This window comes from Amblyomma americanum, chromosome 5, assembly GCF_052857255.1.
Source record: "Amblyomma americanum isolate KBUSLIRL-KWMA chromosome 5, ASM5285725v1, whole genome shotgun sequence".
NCBI lineage: Eukaryota > Metazoa > Arthropoda > Arachnida > Ixodida > Ixodidae > Amblyomma > Amblyomma americanum.
In genome coordinates, this window is record NC_135501.1 from 158,428,122 (window position 1) to 158,443,362 (window position 15,241).

General features: G+C 46.4%; 1 protein-coding gene across 9 annotated transcripts in view; it reads left to right on the plus strand.

Annotated features, from left to right (window-relative positions):
- Positions 1-1,051: 1,051 nt before the first annotated feature.
- The window catches only part of LOC144132846 (putative FERM domain-containing protein FRMD8P1), an 87,865-nt gene continuing 73,675 nt past the window's right edge, over positions 1,052-15,241 (plus strand). For 2 of the 9 annotated variants that reach the window (XR_013314946.1, XM_077665545.1), the window contains exons 1-2: positions 1,052-1,242; positions 2,555-2,757. Coding sequence is in view for 4 of the 9 variants with exons in the window: in XM_077665548.1 (XP_077521674.1) it covers positions 1,216-1,242 (27 nt within the window). In the remaining 5 variants the exon portion in view is untranslated. The remainder of the gene's footprint in view (positions 1,243-2,554; positions 2,758-15,241) is intronic. The other 7 variants (XR_013314944.1, XM_077665542.1, XM_077665547.1 and 4 more) reach the window with 6 other exon arrangements.

Consider the following 15,241-nt stretch of genomic DNA (forward strand, 5'->3'; position numbering starts at 1 on the left):
CCACTTCATAACTACGCCTTCCCTAGCTGCCGTGAGCTTTGACTCAGTTTTAGTTTTGGTATCGTGGAGTTGTCTTATGTAGGTATTGTTCGATGTTCTGTACTTTCTGCGGTGTTCCGGACACTTGAAATAAAATTTATCGGGTCCGATTCATTAGACTGGGCGTGCCACTGGCTATTCGAGCTCGTTTGCTAAGGCGCAATGTTCGCGATTACTGCTGAATGTGATAGCCTCATTCTGTTGGTTTGATTGGTACTCACACAAGATAAAACATTGCTGGAGTCTCGTTGATTCGGAAAGGGTCGACTGAGATTGACAGACGCCGACGATACGAGCTCGCATCGTCTGCGTCTTAGTCACACACCGAACCTAATGTTGTATTATACATGAATATGGGAAGGAGACAATCTCTACGAGAGATGGGCTACTCTTTGTGATATCAGAGAATCGAGTACCATGAAGGCGGTTTAACAAAGCACCCATTACCAGCAATCAAAGCAATAAGACAACAACACTATAAAAAAGTGCAAATCCTTGCCAAAGCTAAGGAAAACGCCTTTATAAGTGGTCGCCGTTGAAAACAGCTGTGCGACCTACCGCAGTCGGTCAACTTGTAAAAATTAAAGAAATCCATTTCGTTAAATGTTGCGCGGCTCTACAAAAAAAAAAAATCACTCTTTGGAGAAGAAGTGAGAGGGTACTTTAAGCATAAAGTACTGAAATACTTTACTACGTATGCAATAAAGATTAACTAAGCTCTTAATTCGCTCAGAAACAATGCGAGTATAGACACACAAGCATCGATCGAATGCGGCCAGTGTATGCGGTATGGTTAGGGTGGCTAGTACGGTGTCAAAACCGAAACTTGTTGATATTTGTTGCTATTTTTGTTGGGCCTTTGAAAAAAATATCGCGCATAATGAACAGGGTGAAGGGGAAGAAATCTCGAACGAACGAGAAAACACTGGTGAACTGGTAAAACACTAGCGCAGGGCACACAAGTTTCGGTTTCGTTTCTCGCAACTTTGTTATAACTTTGTTTTTACTCACCAGAGGCCACTAGCGCCCAACATGGCGGCAGCTAGGTCGCTGAATTGTTTTGCATGCCTCTTACCGCGTTAGCGTTTTCATCGTTTCTCTGGGGTCTGTGTGAAAAACTAGTCCATTTTCATCGCTAATACTACCTCTAGCGTGCCCAACACCGAAGCGCTAGTCATGGACTCGAAGGACGAAGAACTTCAGGTGAGATTCCGCTCTTGCAGTGCCTTTCGGAGAGCGGATCATTGCTCCGTGCCTCCGCCTCCGGCATGCGGATAGCGAAGTGTTATTGCGTACTCTTTGGCAACAGAAAGCCTAGTGTGCGTGGCTACTAGGGCCTGGTGTTTATAGCTGATGATCTCAAACTACTGGTCGGGACCGTACGGCGCATTTATTTTTAACGCGGCAATTGCAAACCTCGGTTCGCGTCGTTTTGCTACAACTGCCCGTAGTGGCGGCGAAGCAGTTTCACGAGAAGTGGGGCAATGGTTCGCGGAAAGTGAGAGAGTCTGTGTTTGCATGAGAATCTTAGACCTACGCGGCTTTAACCGCAGGTAATGATGTCTAGCGGGCAAAACTTCGGTGAAGGCAGTTTCCTGTTGCATTAACGCGACGCGCGCGGAATTTTCGGATGTTTGTGGGCTAGCGCGGCGCATCGCTTGTCGAGGATGCGCGCTAACTGAAACAAGAAATCTGCGTGAAGGATGCATTCTTGAACCCGTGCGCTAAACTCAGTGGTTTAGTTTTCGCGGGGAGTAGCGTGTTGGGTGCACTGGGTCGCGTTGTCACGCATATCTGCGAGGTGAAAGTACAAATTTATTTCTCTTTTGGTCACTACAAGCGGAATTGCATTTCGTTTTACCTTTTCGTTAATCCTTTGAACCACCTCGTTTGGCGCTTTGGGATATCTGTGGACGCACATAGCCGGACAAGCCAGCGCCGCCGTGGTTCAAAGCATCGTAGTAGGACATTTATAAACCGTGTGACATTACTTGGAAGTTGGGCTGCATATGTTTGCTCTAGTCTTATTAAGTTTGGAACCCTGGCTGCGAAATTGTTACCATTTGATCTCAAATTTCTGGCCCATTTATTCAGTCTTCATTCATCAGAAGTAGTCGGCCGCAGGCCTAGGAATTGTCAGCGAAATAAGTGGGCCAAATTCTGCGGTCGAGCACATTCAGATTGTTTTGTTGCTTTCTTGCATAAGTCAGGAAAATTGAGCACCTATGTAGTATAAACCAATTGAAGACTGAAGAGCACCAAAGCTGCTCTTTCTCAAGTCTTGGCGTTTGAAGCAGAATCGCAGACCAGCCTACCACAGTTTTTAGTTGTGGCCTGTGCCTGTAGCAACAGCAGTGGTTCCCCAGCTTCCCCGGCCTTTCTCTCTATCTCTCCACATGGCTCAAAGCCTCTGAACTTTCCCGTCTTTCTTTCTGTGCCCATGTGTTCTGTGTTTATGAAAGGGCGGCACAAAACTACTTGCTCTTTTGTGCCTTCTTCCTCTGTCTCTGCCCAGCGTGCCCACTGTCTCCTTCTTGGGTGAGAGCTTCACGTGGGGTTTTGTGTTGCTGGTCTGTGCTTTGGTTTCTCGCCGAGACCTCCTGTCTACTCTTCTGTGCTCTGCAAACTCACTTTCTGCCCGCTGCTTCACTTCTGGTGGTGGGCATCCCAGTGCTTCTGCGGTACCCACCGGGACTCACGTATACCGATCCTCTCGTAGTAAGTACCTGGTGTGGGACATCTTTGGCTTGCTGCATGCACTTCTGGTTGCTTATGTTTGTGGTGCTTTTCTGTCTGTGCCTTTCCTTGCCCTTTCGTCAACTGTGTTGCATTTTGCAGTACCTTAGTTATGCCGAGTGTGTGTCTTTGAGCGCTTTTGTGAATTTTGTTTGTAATGTACTGTGAGAGGAGTGCTGGTAGTGAGGTCTCGAAGGTAGAGGCGAGCTTGAGACAAGAATAAGCACTTAATCACTTCGGTACGTACAAACCATGGTGACGCAAGCAGCAGCTTGCTACCATTGGACACCCTTGGGCAGATGCTTGAGGGCTCAACGGCTACATTACAACTGCTGACGCAGTCGCTGGTGGGAAATGGCAGCGGATTGTGGGACTAGTGCTGCCATCTATTGGGGCTAATGAAAACACACAGCACTGGGCGGCGAGTAAGTACTGCCACTAGGGCGTCTCTCATGATACATGCCAGTGCAGCAAGTAGGGGAAAAGAGTCTTGACCGAACAAAAAAAAAAAGGTCTGGGCAGGCATTATATCAACTGCTATGGTTCCGTGCTATTGTGCTTGGTGTGGTAGTGGGGCCGTAGCTTTCGGGAGCTGGGCCTTGCAAATGCTGCTAAGGCTTGAAGAAGGTAACTCGAAGTAGGAACAACTGGGTTTATTTCCAAAGCAAGACAAAGCGTACGCATAGGGATGTTGGACATTTTTAAGTGTAGAAGTCATGCTGAACAGAGTGAGGAACATGAAAACATAATGTGCGAATATTTGCATGGCCACATTCAAGAGCGAGCTTGAGGATGCTTATCTGAATCAACTGCCACAGCATCTGACATTGAGCGGTTGAAGAACTTTGCATTAGCAGCCACAGATGGACTTTAAGTTGATACAGGTCTCGTGAGACCGTATGCACGGCCTTAGTATATGACACTCTGGTGGTTGGGGGCGCTCTACCTCTGAGAGATGGTCAAGCAGACCCTTGTGCAGGGCCCGTTCAGCTAGTGTACTGTGTTGCCAGCAAGACATGTCAGCCCCTCCTGCCTGTTTGTTGTTGCATTGCATGCCTCATGATATACGAGATGGAAGTGGTCAAATCATGTCAGTGCTGGCTAGCCTTCCTTTGAGTTTTGTGTGTTTGAGGCATATACAGAAAAGCCAGGAGATAATTGCAAAGTACCCATTGCAGTCAATGCTTGGTAATTTGAACTTGGAGGGGACTGAAAATTTGATTGCCTCATGCTGAGCTTGAATTAATGCCAGCAATTTCAATATATTTGAAGTTGGCGAGATTAAAGTGTTGATCCGAATGAACATAGCAGTTCGAAACAAAGCAAGAACCATATGAACCTATGTTCCGCACGACATGATGCACGATGGCCACGGCCATTGCTTACTGCTATCACTGGTACACCTGCATGAAGTGATGTAACATGGTGGTAGAACAACATGTTTCAGCAGAATTGCTTGGTTATGGCCACCTGAATGTTGAGTCATCTAGAAAAAATTGAGTTAAAACAGTTAAAATGTGACTATTACCTCATTTTTATGACTGTAAACAGCGTGAAGTGCAACAACTACCCAGTGGCAATGGGTTCAATGACTCCTTTGTATTTTGACTGACATGTTCTAAGTAAATTTAAAATAAAAGTGATGATGTAACTTCTTTGGTAATGCACTGAATTTTGAATAAAATGTGTGGACTCGAGGAGCACTGCACCATATTTCTGAGGTGTTGTGGTGTAGTGAGTGAGTGGCGTACCCTGCAAAACCGTTTTCTGACCCACAACCTCTACTAGGCTCTCACTGAACTATTTTGATGCAAAGGTGATGAAGTGAGCATCAGCTGCATTTTCTTTGAAACTGTGCTAGAAAAGCTAACTTCGCTCCCAAAATAGATTGCAAGTTACGTACCTAAATTGCCTCCTGGTATTGGCTAGCCTCGTGAGCCACTTCTGGCCAATGGGTAAAATTCCGTGGAAACCCGTACCAGGTGTGACGTGATCAATAGCAGTGGCTTAGCAGCTGTCTGCTTACCGCTGAAATCGACTACTCAGCGGGTCGCCACGAATTATCATCTCATGCTGTTCATGCTTAACTTAGTGAAAGTTAATGAGTGTCCAGTGTATTTAACTGCACTCAATATTTGGAGAGCCTGAGAAATTGAGCTTGTAGTCTGTTTAATTTGTAAGCCATATTCCTTGTTAACAGTGCCAATTGTTGCTATGTACTCATGAGGCTAAACAGCAAGTATCTAGTGAGAAAGAAGTTGATATTTGAGAGAACGAAGGCGGCTTGAAGACACTGAACAGTTCTATTTTGACAAAGCCTCTTTCGTGAAACCATGTTGTACACATATTTCTGTGGTCGATCTATGCCAGAGTTAATCCACAAAATCACACCATCCTTTTGAAATATTGATTCTGCTCAGCTCACTACTACTGTGTCGGACCGTATACATGACAAAAACCTCAACTATGTAGTGAAACCATTCCTAAACTGCAGTGTTCTTGGCAAAACACATATGTATCCAGGGTGCCTACCAACCGGAAAAACCGTGAAAACCGGGAATTCTCAGGGAATTTGGATAATCTGGAAAAACTCAGGGAAAACTCAGGTGATTTGTGCTTATATCAGGGAAAATTATCTGCACTTCTACATAAAAGGAACTAATATCGCTATAATGCTGCCTCGTGTAAACAATGAGGACTGGCATTGCACGGATTGTTCATTGCGGCGCTACTTGTCCTCTCCTCGGCGACCGCTGGCCTTCAACGTTGTGCTGTCAAGTGGAGCATCCCAGCAAGGTGGCAAAAAGCTTTGCAGCGCCAGCAGCGCTTCCAATTTCGAAGGGTACTACGTCGAAAGCGAGCTTTCCCGCGCTTTCCCAGTACTGTGGCCGACGGCAGAGCGCGCGCTTTATACGGTTCACACGTGCGCTGTTCGACGGCCAGCGGCCCCCCTTGTTTTCCTGTGTTTTGAGTGGACAGCTCCAACGAGGCGGCAGAAAACGTGAGAACTGAGACCTTGCCAGAACTTGCGATGGTCCCAAATGAACTCTTCCTCCCTGCGCATCTCCTTGATGGAAGCGTCCATTTCTGCCGCAGGGGGTGCACGCACGCGATGCAGGCGGCACAGCTTTAGGAGAAAGGGAAATAGTTTCGCTCCTTTTCACAATCTACCGACGCTAGCAAGGCAATGAATTCTATCTGTACTTAGCTGCACCGTTTTGAACAGACTTAGTTTTATTGACTGCTGTGGTGCCGCAGGCAAGCTGTGTGCGACGTGTCAAGCATGACGGCCTTCAAGTGCACTTTCGTACAGGACTGGGCGAATGCGAAATATTGCGAGTTTGCAGCCTGGATTAGGCCCGTCGAAAGTAATCCAAACGTAGCGTACTGTGTGCTGTGCAGGAAGCAGTTTTCGCTCAGCAGCGTGGGAAGAACAGCAATGACAAGTCACGCTGAAAGTAAGAAGCACCGACTGGCCAATGCCGGAGCAGGGACACCTTCTGTAGCCTCATTTTTGACACCGCTGGTCACCGTTGTGACCAATGCCGGGCCAGTGCCATCAGTTTCTGCGCATCCTTCAAGTGCTTCAACTACTGCGACGGACGTCCTACCAAATCGTAAAGCAAGAGATATCTTTCAGCGTGACTTAGAGGTCATAAATGCTGAAGTGATGTGGTGCCTCAACGCTGTTATGACGCACACATCACTCCGTGCTGCCGCGGCATCGGCTTCTCTGTTCCGTTTGATGTTCCCATCATCAGCCACAGCCAAGAAATGCAGCTCGGCAAAGACGAGGTAGGATATACTATTGTATATGGCCTCGCACAATTCTTCAACGAGAACCTCATGTCGGAAGTAAGCCAAGCCTCCCATCTCGTCGTGGCATTTGCCGAATCGTTAAACGAAGTTGCACAAAAAGAGAAAATTGACGTGTTGGTTCGCTTTTGGTTGGATGCAGAGCAGAGCGTGAAAATGCGCTACTTGACGTCATGCTTTCTGGATCACACGCGGGTGGAAGAATTGGTGTTCGCTTTTAAAACTTCCACAGATGGACTTTCCTGATCAAAAATTCTTCAGATCTCAATGGATGGGCCAAACGTAAATATAAAATTTCTCTGTGAGATTAAACAAGAACTTTGTGAATCCAGCGACGGCCGTCGTATTCAAAGGTTGGTAGCTGTGGCCTTCATGTTGTGAACAGTGCTTTCAAAACCGGACACGCGGCAATAGGTTGGCAAGTCGTGGAATTTTTTCGTGCTTTGTACAACTTATTCAAATGTGTACGTGCCCGATGCGCTCAATACGCACGCATAACCGGGAGCCACATTTCCCCTGTGAAGTTTTTTTACTTTATAGCTCTTTCACTTGTACAAACTAAGGTTTCTATAATCTGCAGTTCATCTGAATAGACTTGCTGAGAGAGAATCGCACTTGTGATGCTAAAGTTCAGGTCCCATGCCGTTGTGGTTACTATCAGTAGATAGAAATATCTCACATTTAAAAATATTTGTTTACGCACATATCTTCCTTTTAGTTCGTATTTCAAAAACATTCAGTTGGATTCTCAGTTTGTTTGAGCATTTTTTTGAAGATAATCGATCTGTTATGCATTTTGTTAATCTCTCCCCCTTTTTTTAAAATGAAATAAACACTTATTACTATTACTATTACTTATTACTCTTACTATTGGAATAGGATTAAATTGTTGTTTTTATTTTTTAACATGCTTACTGGAGAGTGATACCATGAGGCGGCTTTGTGTCAGCTTGTTTTTGCATTAAACAAAGTACTATGTCACTCAGGGAAAACCTGGAAAACTCAGGGAATTTGTAAACGTCAACTTAGTAGACACCCTGATATCAGATGTCTTACATACTGTGAGCATACCAGCAGTTCATGTTTCTCGTCTGTATACAGACAATTTACTGTGTAAGAGCATAGGTTTCGGACATACTGTTTGGTCACATGATGGAAAGCCATTGCTTGCTTGGAAAGTGCTGTTTAAGATTTCACTGAAAATAATGAGCTGGTGGGTGGCACAAAAGCATTATACAGTTATGTACATGATGTCTCTACGGTATCAGAGGTTTGGCTGTACCTTTTGATTTACATTTCGTCTTTTGACTGCGTGGGTCGCCCAGAATGTGTTGACTTGCTAACTAGCTTGCTGAGTGTGTTTTTCTTTCTTTCTATGAATTTGTCATCTAGCACTCATGGAGGACATTGAAATGTACTGGCAAGATACCAAAATTACTTGTATGTTATAACCTGAGAGCTTGCTTTCCAGCTTGAAAATGAGGCGACAAGGAGAAATGTGAGCAGGCATACTAAGAACGTTATTGTTTCATAACTGCAGCTAAGAAACATGTTCACATAGAGAAGAAACACACAACACACGGATGGCTACTGCACTCACAGTTGACTTTATTGGTAATACGGCATGCTGAATATAAAGATGTTTTGCACCTGCGAGCCATAGAAAGAAGCATACAACTACGTGTCAGAGTGAAGCCAGAAACATCTTATCTTTTTGCCATGAAAAGGACAAATTTCGATGCGTACAGAGAAATTGATGCATCGCTAATGCAGTTATCGCCTCTTTTTCTTATGTGATGGGCCTCCAGGAGCTCTCATGTGGTTCGATCCTTGCTCTTGCCTAGAATTCTTGCGCTATCGAAATGCGGTGCACATTTACGGCATGACCCGCAGTTCGCAACCAAGTGCACATTTTCTTTGTTCTCTAAGTTTCTTTGGTACTCCTCCAGTCAGTTGTTGATACATCGGCCAGTTTGACCGGCATACATTTTTCCACACGTAAGTAGTAGTTTTTAGACCACTCCTGAAGTGCACTGTACATAGGGCATGGTGTGCTTTTTTTCATACCTCCTTATTCTTATCTCCCTTCCTGAGATACGAGGGCATCATCAGAGCCAAGAAAATGAGTGGCACCCCAAACCTGCTTGCAACCTTCATGTTATGCAACACTTTGTGTAGGTAGAGAGAAAATTTCGGTCAAAAGGTTCTGTCAGTTTTCCGGGTCTTTGGGTTCTTTGTGTGCGCCTCAATTTTTTCAGGAGGGTTTCAAAGACGACTGTCACGACTGACAAAGGGTAGCCCGAAGCCATAAATCTTGCCAATTGGTTCTCGAAGCTGGTCTGCATTTCATGAATGCGCTATTTCTCAAGCGCTGAGTCCAGGCACATGCTAGCTATGCCTCTTTTTGTCACTTTCAAATGAGTCGAATCGTATGGTAAGATTTCCTTTTGCACACGCAACAAATTTCAGTTTTTAAATCTACCCCTCGTATGTGAAAGCAATTCTTACCATACGATTCAGCTCGTTTAAAGCATATGATGAAGCCAAGAAAGTATATATGCGTAAACCGCTTTGTAAAGGAATTTGTCACTGAGCATTTAAATATTTAAATAATAAGGCTTTGTGTGTACATTTCCATTGAAGCAAATAGTGCATTGGCACCTCCAGTACTTGATAGCATTATAATTTCAGCTCTGTAAAATGCTTCCTTCTTATCTCATGATCTGTGTTGTAAGCAGATGAGATAGCAGGCCTATCTAACATGGTATTACTGTGTGCAGAATAAAGTCATGTCTCCTATTGAATTTTGCAGAACTCCTCAAGGACAGATTTATTACCTTAGCTCGTAAAGTATTTATAATTTGTGAAAGTGTTTTTGCACCAACCTAGGTTGCCTGTCATCTAGATTGGGCTGCTTGAAGATATGAGAATAACTCAATAAAATGTTGATAACAAGGAAGACAAAACGCTGCGCAGTTTTTCTGTTTAATCCTAGCTGTCCAACCAGTGTAATTCTACATGTGTTCTACGTTTTTTTTTCATATTAAGGGCTACACATGGCAGGATAATTCTTGATGTTGCAAGGAGATTGGCTTGCGGGGGACTGAATCTGAGGATTTTGAATTTCCTGGCAAAGGCCAGGCCTCCTGTTAGTTACTGTACTGATCCAGGCTAGCTTATGGTTTTATTCTGAATACTTTGATGTTTTTATTTATTTGTGCATTTATTGCAGTCATGGTTGGTGTTTTGAAATGATTCCGTGCTAGTTCACGGTCGGTTTGGTACCCCCGCTGACAGTTTTCATCTGTCATATTTTAGCTGCAAATCTTCTTGCAATCTTCTTGGAAGGTGAAGTTTCATGTCTCAGGCAGCCGTTTCTGAAGGGTAAGTCGGATAGAGTGCATTTTTATTGCACAGTTTCAACCTTCACTGGCCAGTCCATTAGTAGTATCCCTGACATTGCATGCATAGCTAGGGACAAACGTCTCGGAAGACGCGCAACTTGCGATATTGGCGTATGACTACGATGTGTTCCAACGGTCGCCTCATTTCATTAGCATGCATCGGAGAAGCCAAATCCAGCTTCCACCTCCGCAAGTGTATTCTCTAATCACCACCCGAAAACAAGGCTATGGACTTTGTTTGCTGCCCGGAGAACTGGGGAGCTTCTTGATAATAGTAATAATAATAATAATAATAACAATAATAATTGGTTTTGGGGGAAAGGAAATGGCGCAGTATCCGCCTCATATATCGGCGGACACCTGAACCGCGCCGTAAGGGAAGGGATGAAGGAGAGAGTGAAAGAAGAAAGAGGTGCCGTAGTGTAGGGCTCCGGAATAATTTCGACCACCTGGGGATCTATAACGTGCACTGACATCGCATAGCACACGGGCGCCTTAGCGTTTAATCTTCTTCCTCAATAGTCCCCCCATATATTTCGTGTTGCTGAGCCAAGCTCAAACGACGCCATGTTTATCTTCGGCAGTGGTCTCGATAGTGACGCACTGCAACCGTTGACGACTGTAGATATCCCGCGTCGTCGACGCTGATACGTTGCGCAATCGCAGTGAGATAAATTCGCTCTGGCTGTTGCGTGAGGACTCAGGAGTGGGGAAGAGCTGATTTGCGCCTGCGTTTGAAGAGTCGAAGGCCATCAGGTCAAGGTTGCGCTGGACTCTGCTGAGGGTATTCCCTGCTGGCTTACTGTAAGTGTGCTGCCGGCCGCGTCACCTGTTGTTGCCGGCGCCCGGATGTTTGCGTCTCGCTTGCGCGCAAACGCGTGCATATAGCTGACGCGAGACCGGACGTCTGAGGTCAGCGGGACCTGGTTTAGTTTTGCGGTGAAGTGTTGCGCCAGCCGTCCGCTGAACTAGGGGTTTGCCAGCCATTATCAGCCGACGGCTCAAGCATGGCGTTGATCTCTCAGAATAAACTTAATAAAAATTGCAGTATTTAATCAGCGAGTCAGTTTATTTAACGTACTAGTAAACAGCCGCGTTGGCCGAGGTCTGAAACGCAGAAAAAAAGAAAAAAAGGATGCCAAACGAAATAGGAAAACATGGTAAGAATTAGGCAATGTCAAAAGAACAGAGATGTAGGTGTCAGCTGCTTTACCGGAAAGTAATGAAAAACATCGTGGCAAAATGCACAACAGCACTTTCATCCGAAGGTCCCGCAAAAAACCGCATTTGGTAGTGGTGATAAACGGTTAAGTAAGTTGTACGCTGCACGCGAACAGTGCAGTATTTATGCAGGAAGCACTAGGATAATCAGCAGAGAAAAAAAAATAGAGGGCTTGAGAAAGTCAGCAATGATGAAAATATATAAAACTTGACTTTTGGCTGCAGTGAAAGACGCTTTGCCGCCGGAGCCGCTGTTTGTGGAAGAGTGGTTTTATCTTTTTTTTTATGGCCCGTGCTTACCCTCCCCCCTAACTTCCGCTAGCGATTGCCCGGATCTTTCTTGTACGGCTTGCAACGCGCTGCTTAGCCCTGTAAGTGCTTTAAAAGAAAAACAAAGAAAAACGAAGGTGTCATCGTTTTTATGGCTTCGTGGTCTGCTGTCGGCTATTGTTCTGGTTGGCCTAAATTCTTTCCTCGCTGACACCTTCGGCCACGTGTTAGGCAAGCACTGGGTGATATTCCAAGTCAAGTGCACATTGGACTCTCAGCACTCGTAGCGTTCCCTTCTCCTGTGTCGTGCATCGCTCTGTTTACGGAGATGTAGTAAAGCTTAATCATACTGAAATGCTCCTATAGTCGCCGACCTCATTTCATATTCTTTTTCTGGTTTTTCCATACCAAGTTCGTTGGACGCCTTCGAGACTTGGATATCATCCCCTAGATAAGGCGCCTTGTTTCATTGCTCGCTGACATGTTTTGATAATGATCACTTGTCTCATCGCAAATGCAGCTTGGTCAGAGAGCGCCATGCCTGATGTGGTTTTGGTCTGCTTGAGATGAGGTTGATGTCCAAAGTTTTCCAACCATTTCATCCGAGAGAAGGCGATCTCACCAGGCCATGCGAAAGCATGTGCTCCATGACAAACCGCTTCTGTGGCCGGTGGCATTGGAAATCGAATCCCGCACCTCCCGCATACGGGACATGTTTACAGCGACAGCTGTTAAGAGGAACGTTTCCACATTCTTCAGCGTCGTTGGCGTAACACAGCGCGTCACGAAGACTGGTCCGCATGCATTGGCGTCACGCATGACGTCACTCCAACGCACCACGCTGATTGGTCCGCATGCAGTGGCGTCATGCATGTCATTTGAGTTTCCGGTATGAAATTTCCGGCAAGGTATTTGCCCTTGCGGCCCGCGCTGCGTCGATGTTCTTCGGCGTAATAATAATAATAATAATGGGTTTTGGGGGAAAGGAAATGGCGCAGTATCTGTCTCATATATCGTTGGACACATGAACCGCTCCGTAGGGGAAGGAATGAAAGAGGGAGTGAAAGAAAAAGGTGCCGTAGTGGAGGGCTCCGGAATAATTTCGACCACCTGGGGATCTTTAACGTGCACAGACATCGCACAGCACACGGGCGCCTTAGCGTTTTTCCTCCATAAAAACGCAGCCGCCGCGGTCGGGTTCGAACCCGGGAACTCCGGATCAGTAGTCGAGCGCCCTAACCACTGAGCCACCGTGGCGGGTGTTCTTCGGCATGCTGTGAGCGATTTTCAGGAGAGCATTTTTTTTTTGCTCTTCAGTTCATTATTCCTGTTGGTTTGGTTTATGGGGATTTAACGTCCCGAAACTACTCAGGCTATGAGGGACGCCGTAGTGAAGGGCTCGGCAAATTTCGACCAACCGGGGTTCTTTAACATGCACTGACGTCGCACAGTACACCGGCCTCTAGAATTTTGCCTTCATCGAAATTCGACCGCCGCGGCCGGGATCTAAACCGCGTCTTCCGGGTCGGCAGCCGAGTGCCACAACCACTGAGCCACAGCGGGGGCTATCTCTGCAGGTTGTTCACTTTCACAATGTATGGAATTTTCGCTCTCGAAGTTTAGCACGCTCCCTGAGGGGCGCCGCAGTGGAAGTCGGCTGATTTCGTCGACGTGGGGCGTGTTAGCCTTGTCCATAGAGAAATAAAACATACATTTGATAAAACATCGCCGCCTTCTTTTCTTTTATGTTTTGCTCGGAAGGAATGCAGTCGTCGTTTGCGATTTGCTTTTCCCCGCTATAGGCACTGCGTAACTATAGAGCTAAAGTGTAACCGTGCGAAAGCGCCCGCAGCCAAGTCGTGCCGCTCAATTAACTAATCGCCAGCAACTCACTCGCCGATCAGCGAGAGCATTCGTTACTCTCGTTTTCCCGATTTCTCGTCGCGATTGTTTTGTTCTCTCGAGTCCAGTTTCAAGCGCCTTATCTGACGCAACGGAGCGGCCTCCAAATTTTCCGTTGGGGAGAGTTACTTGGCAAAACTCGGCAGCGGTTTGGCCGTTTTTTTTTTTTGGCTTCTATATTGCGTTACTTTCCCCGCTTTCGACAACGTATACGGGCGCGGCTCACCGGCACTGTTGGTCGTGCTGCTGCTTTTACGGGCTTTGCTTATTCAAATGTTGTTCTCTCTTTTTTATATATATCGCTACGGAAGTGAGAACATACAACGTAGCGGGCCCCGCCGCTGTGGCTCAGTGTTTAGGGCGCTCGGCTACTGATCCGGAGTTCCCGGGCTCGAACCCGACCTCAGTGGCCGCGTTCTTATGGAGGCGAAACGTTTTCGCCCCTGTGCTGTGCGATGTCAGTGCACGTTAAAGATCCCCAGGTGGTCGAAATTATTCCGGAGCCCTCCACTACGTCACCTCTCTCTTCCGTTCTTCTTTCACTCCCTCCTTTATCCTTATGGCGCGGTTTAGGTGTCCAATGATGTGAGACAGATACTGCGCCATTTCCTTTCCCCGAAAACCAATTATTAGTACAACGTAGCGGATTTTCGAAATCGCGACCACTCAGTCGCAGCTCTGTGCCGGTCACAGTATAGTACTTTAGCGTTCGTGGCATATTTCGACTATAATCGGTTTTTGCAGTCGTGCGGATTTCTTATCGCGCGTGAATGAAAGGGTGGGGGGGATGCGTGGAATGCCTTAAAGGAGCCAGTTGGGCACTGCAGTTCGAATAGAGAGAGGGGAGATATAGAGTGAAGCTTATGGGGAAAGGGGGAAGACCCTTCTTTACCTCTTACTGTTCGGTTGTCTATATACCCGTAATTCTTCTTGTTTTGTACTTTTAATCCTTGTTTTAATCCTTGTTTGGATACATTTTTTTTCTCCCCGCGGCAGTTTATATTCTCCAATCGGAGTTGCCGGCTCGACCGCATTTGGGCGGTTGCCGCCGCGGCTGACGCTTTGCTCGAAGGCCGGTGGACGCGCGTACGTGTAACGGTGTGCGTGCCTACCGCCCTGTGGGAAAAATAACGGTCGGCCTGCTGCAACGCGTCCGTGTGTCTCTCACGTTCTCCTATCTCTGTCGACATGTTTTGTTTTTGTTTTTCTATGAACGGCCGGCGTGTTCCGCCTATTCCGAGTCGTGCGTGTGTGTGGTGGAATAAAATTAAAAATAGGTTATTGCGCGGTATTTGCGGGGCGGGGAGAAAGTGGATTAAAGCGAGATACAGCCCTGCGCTCGCCGCCGCCGCTTTCCTTGACTTCGTTCACGCGCGGATTTAATTCTCCTCGAACGTGTCCTGTCCGTTTGTCGTTTCGTTCTCTTTTTTTTGGTTCACGTTTTTTGTTGTTTTAGTTCTTGTAACACATCACGCGGTGTCCGAGCTGAAGTCAATAGACAGTTTTCTTCGTTTTCTATAAGGACAATCTGATGTTTTGAATTGTGGCTTTACTCACCCCCTGCGCTTATCGTTGGGCTCCCGCCTAATTAATTCTTTTCCGCCTTTAATTTTTTTATTGTTTTGGCATAGATCATTCACTGCGGTGCAGTCTCTTCTTCCTTGTTCACTTTTGTAGGGCGCATTGGCCCGTATACCGTTTGACGGCTTCTTCGAACGTTCTTTGAACTCGCCGATTCGGCCGGGCCGGCCTGTGGGGCTGAAGACGTCGCGGTAGTCGCCCTCTCTCGCGGAGTCTTTAAAAATAGCGGATACCCAATTAGGAGGGCCACTACTCTTTTGCACCTTCGTGAG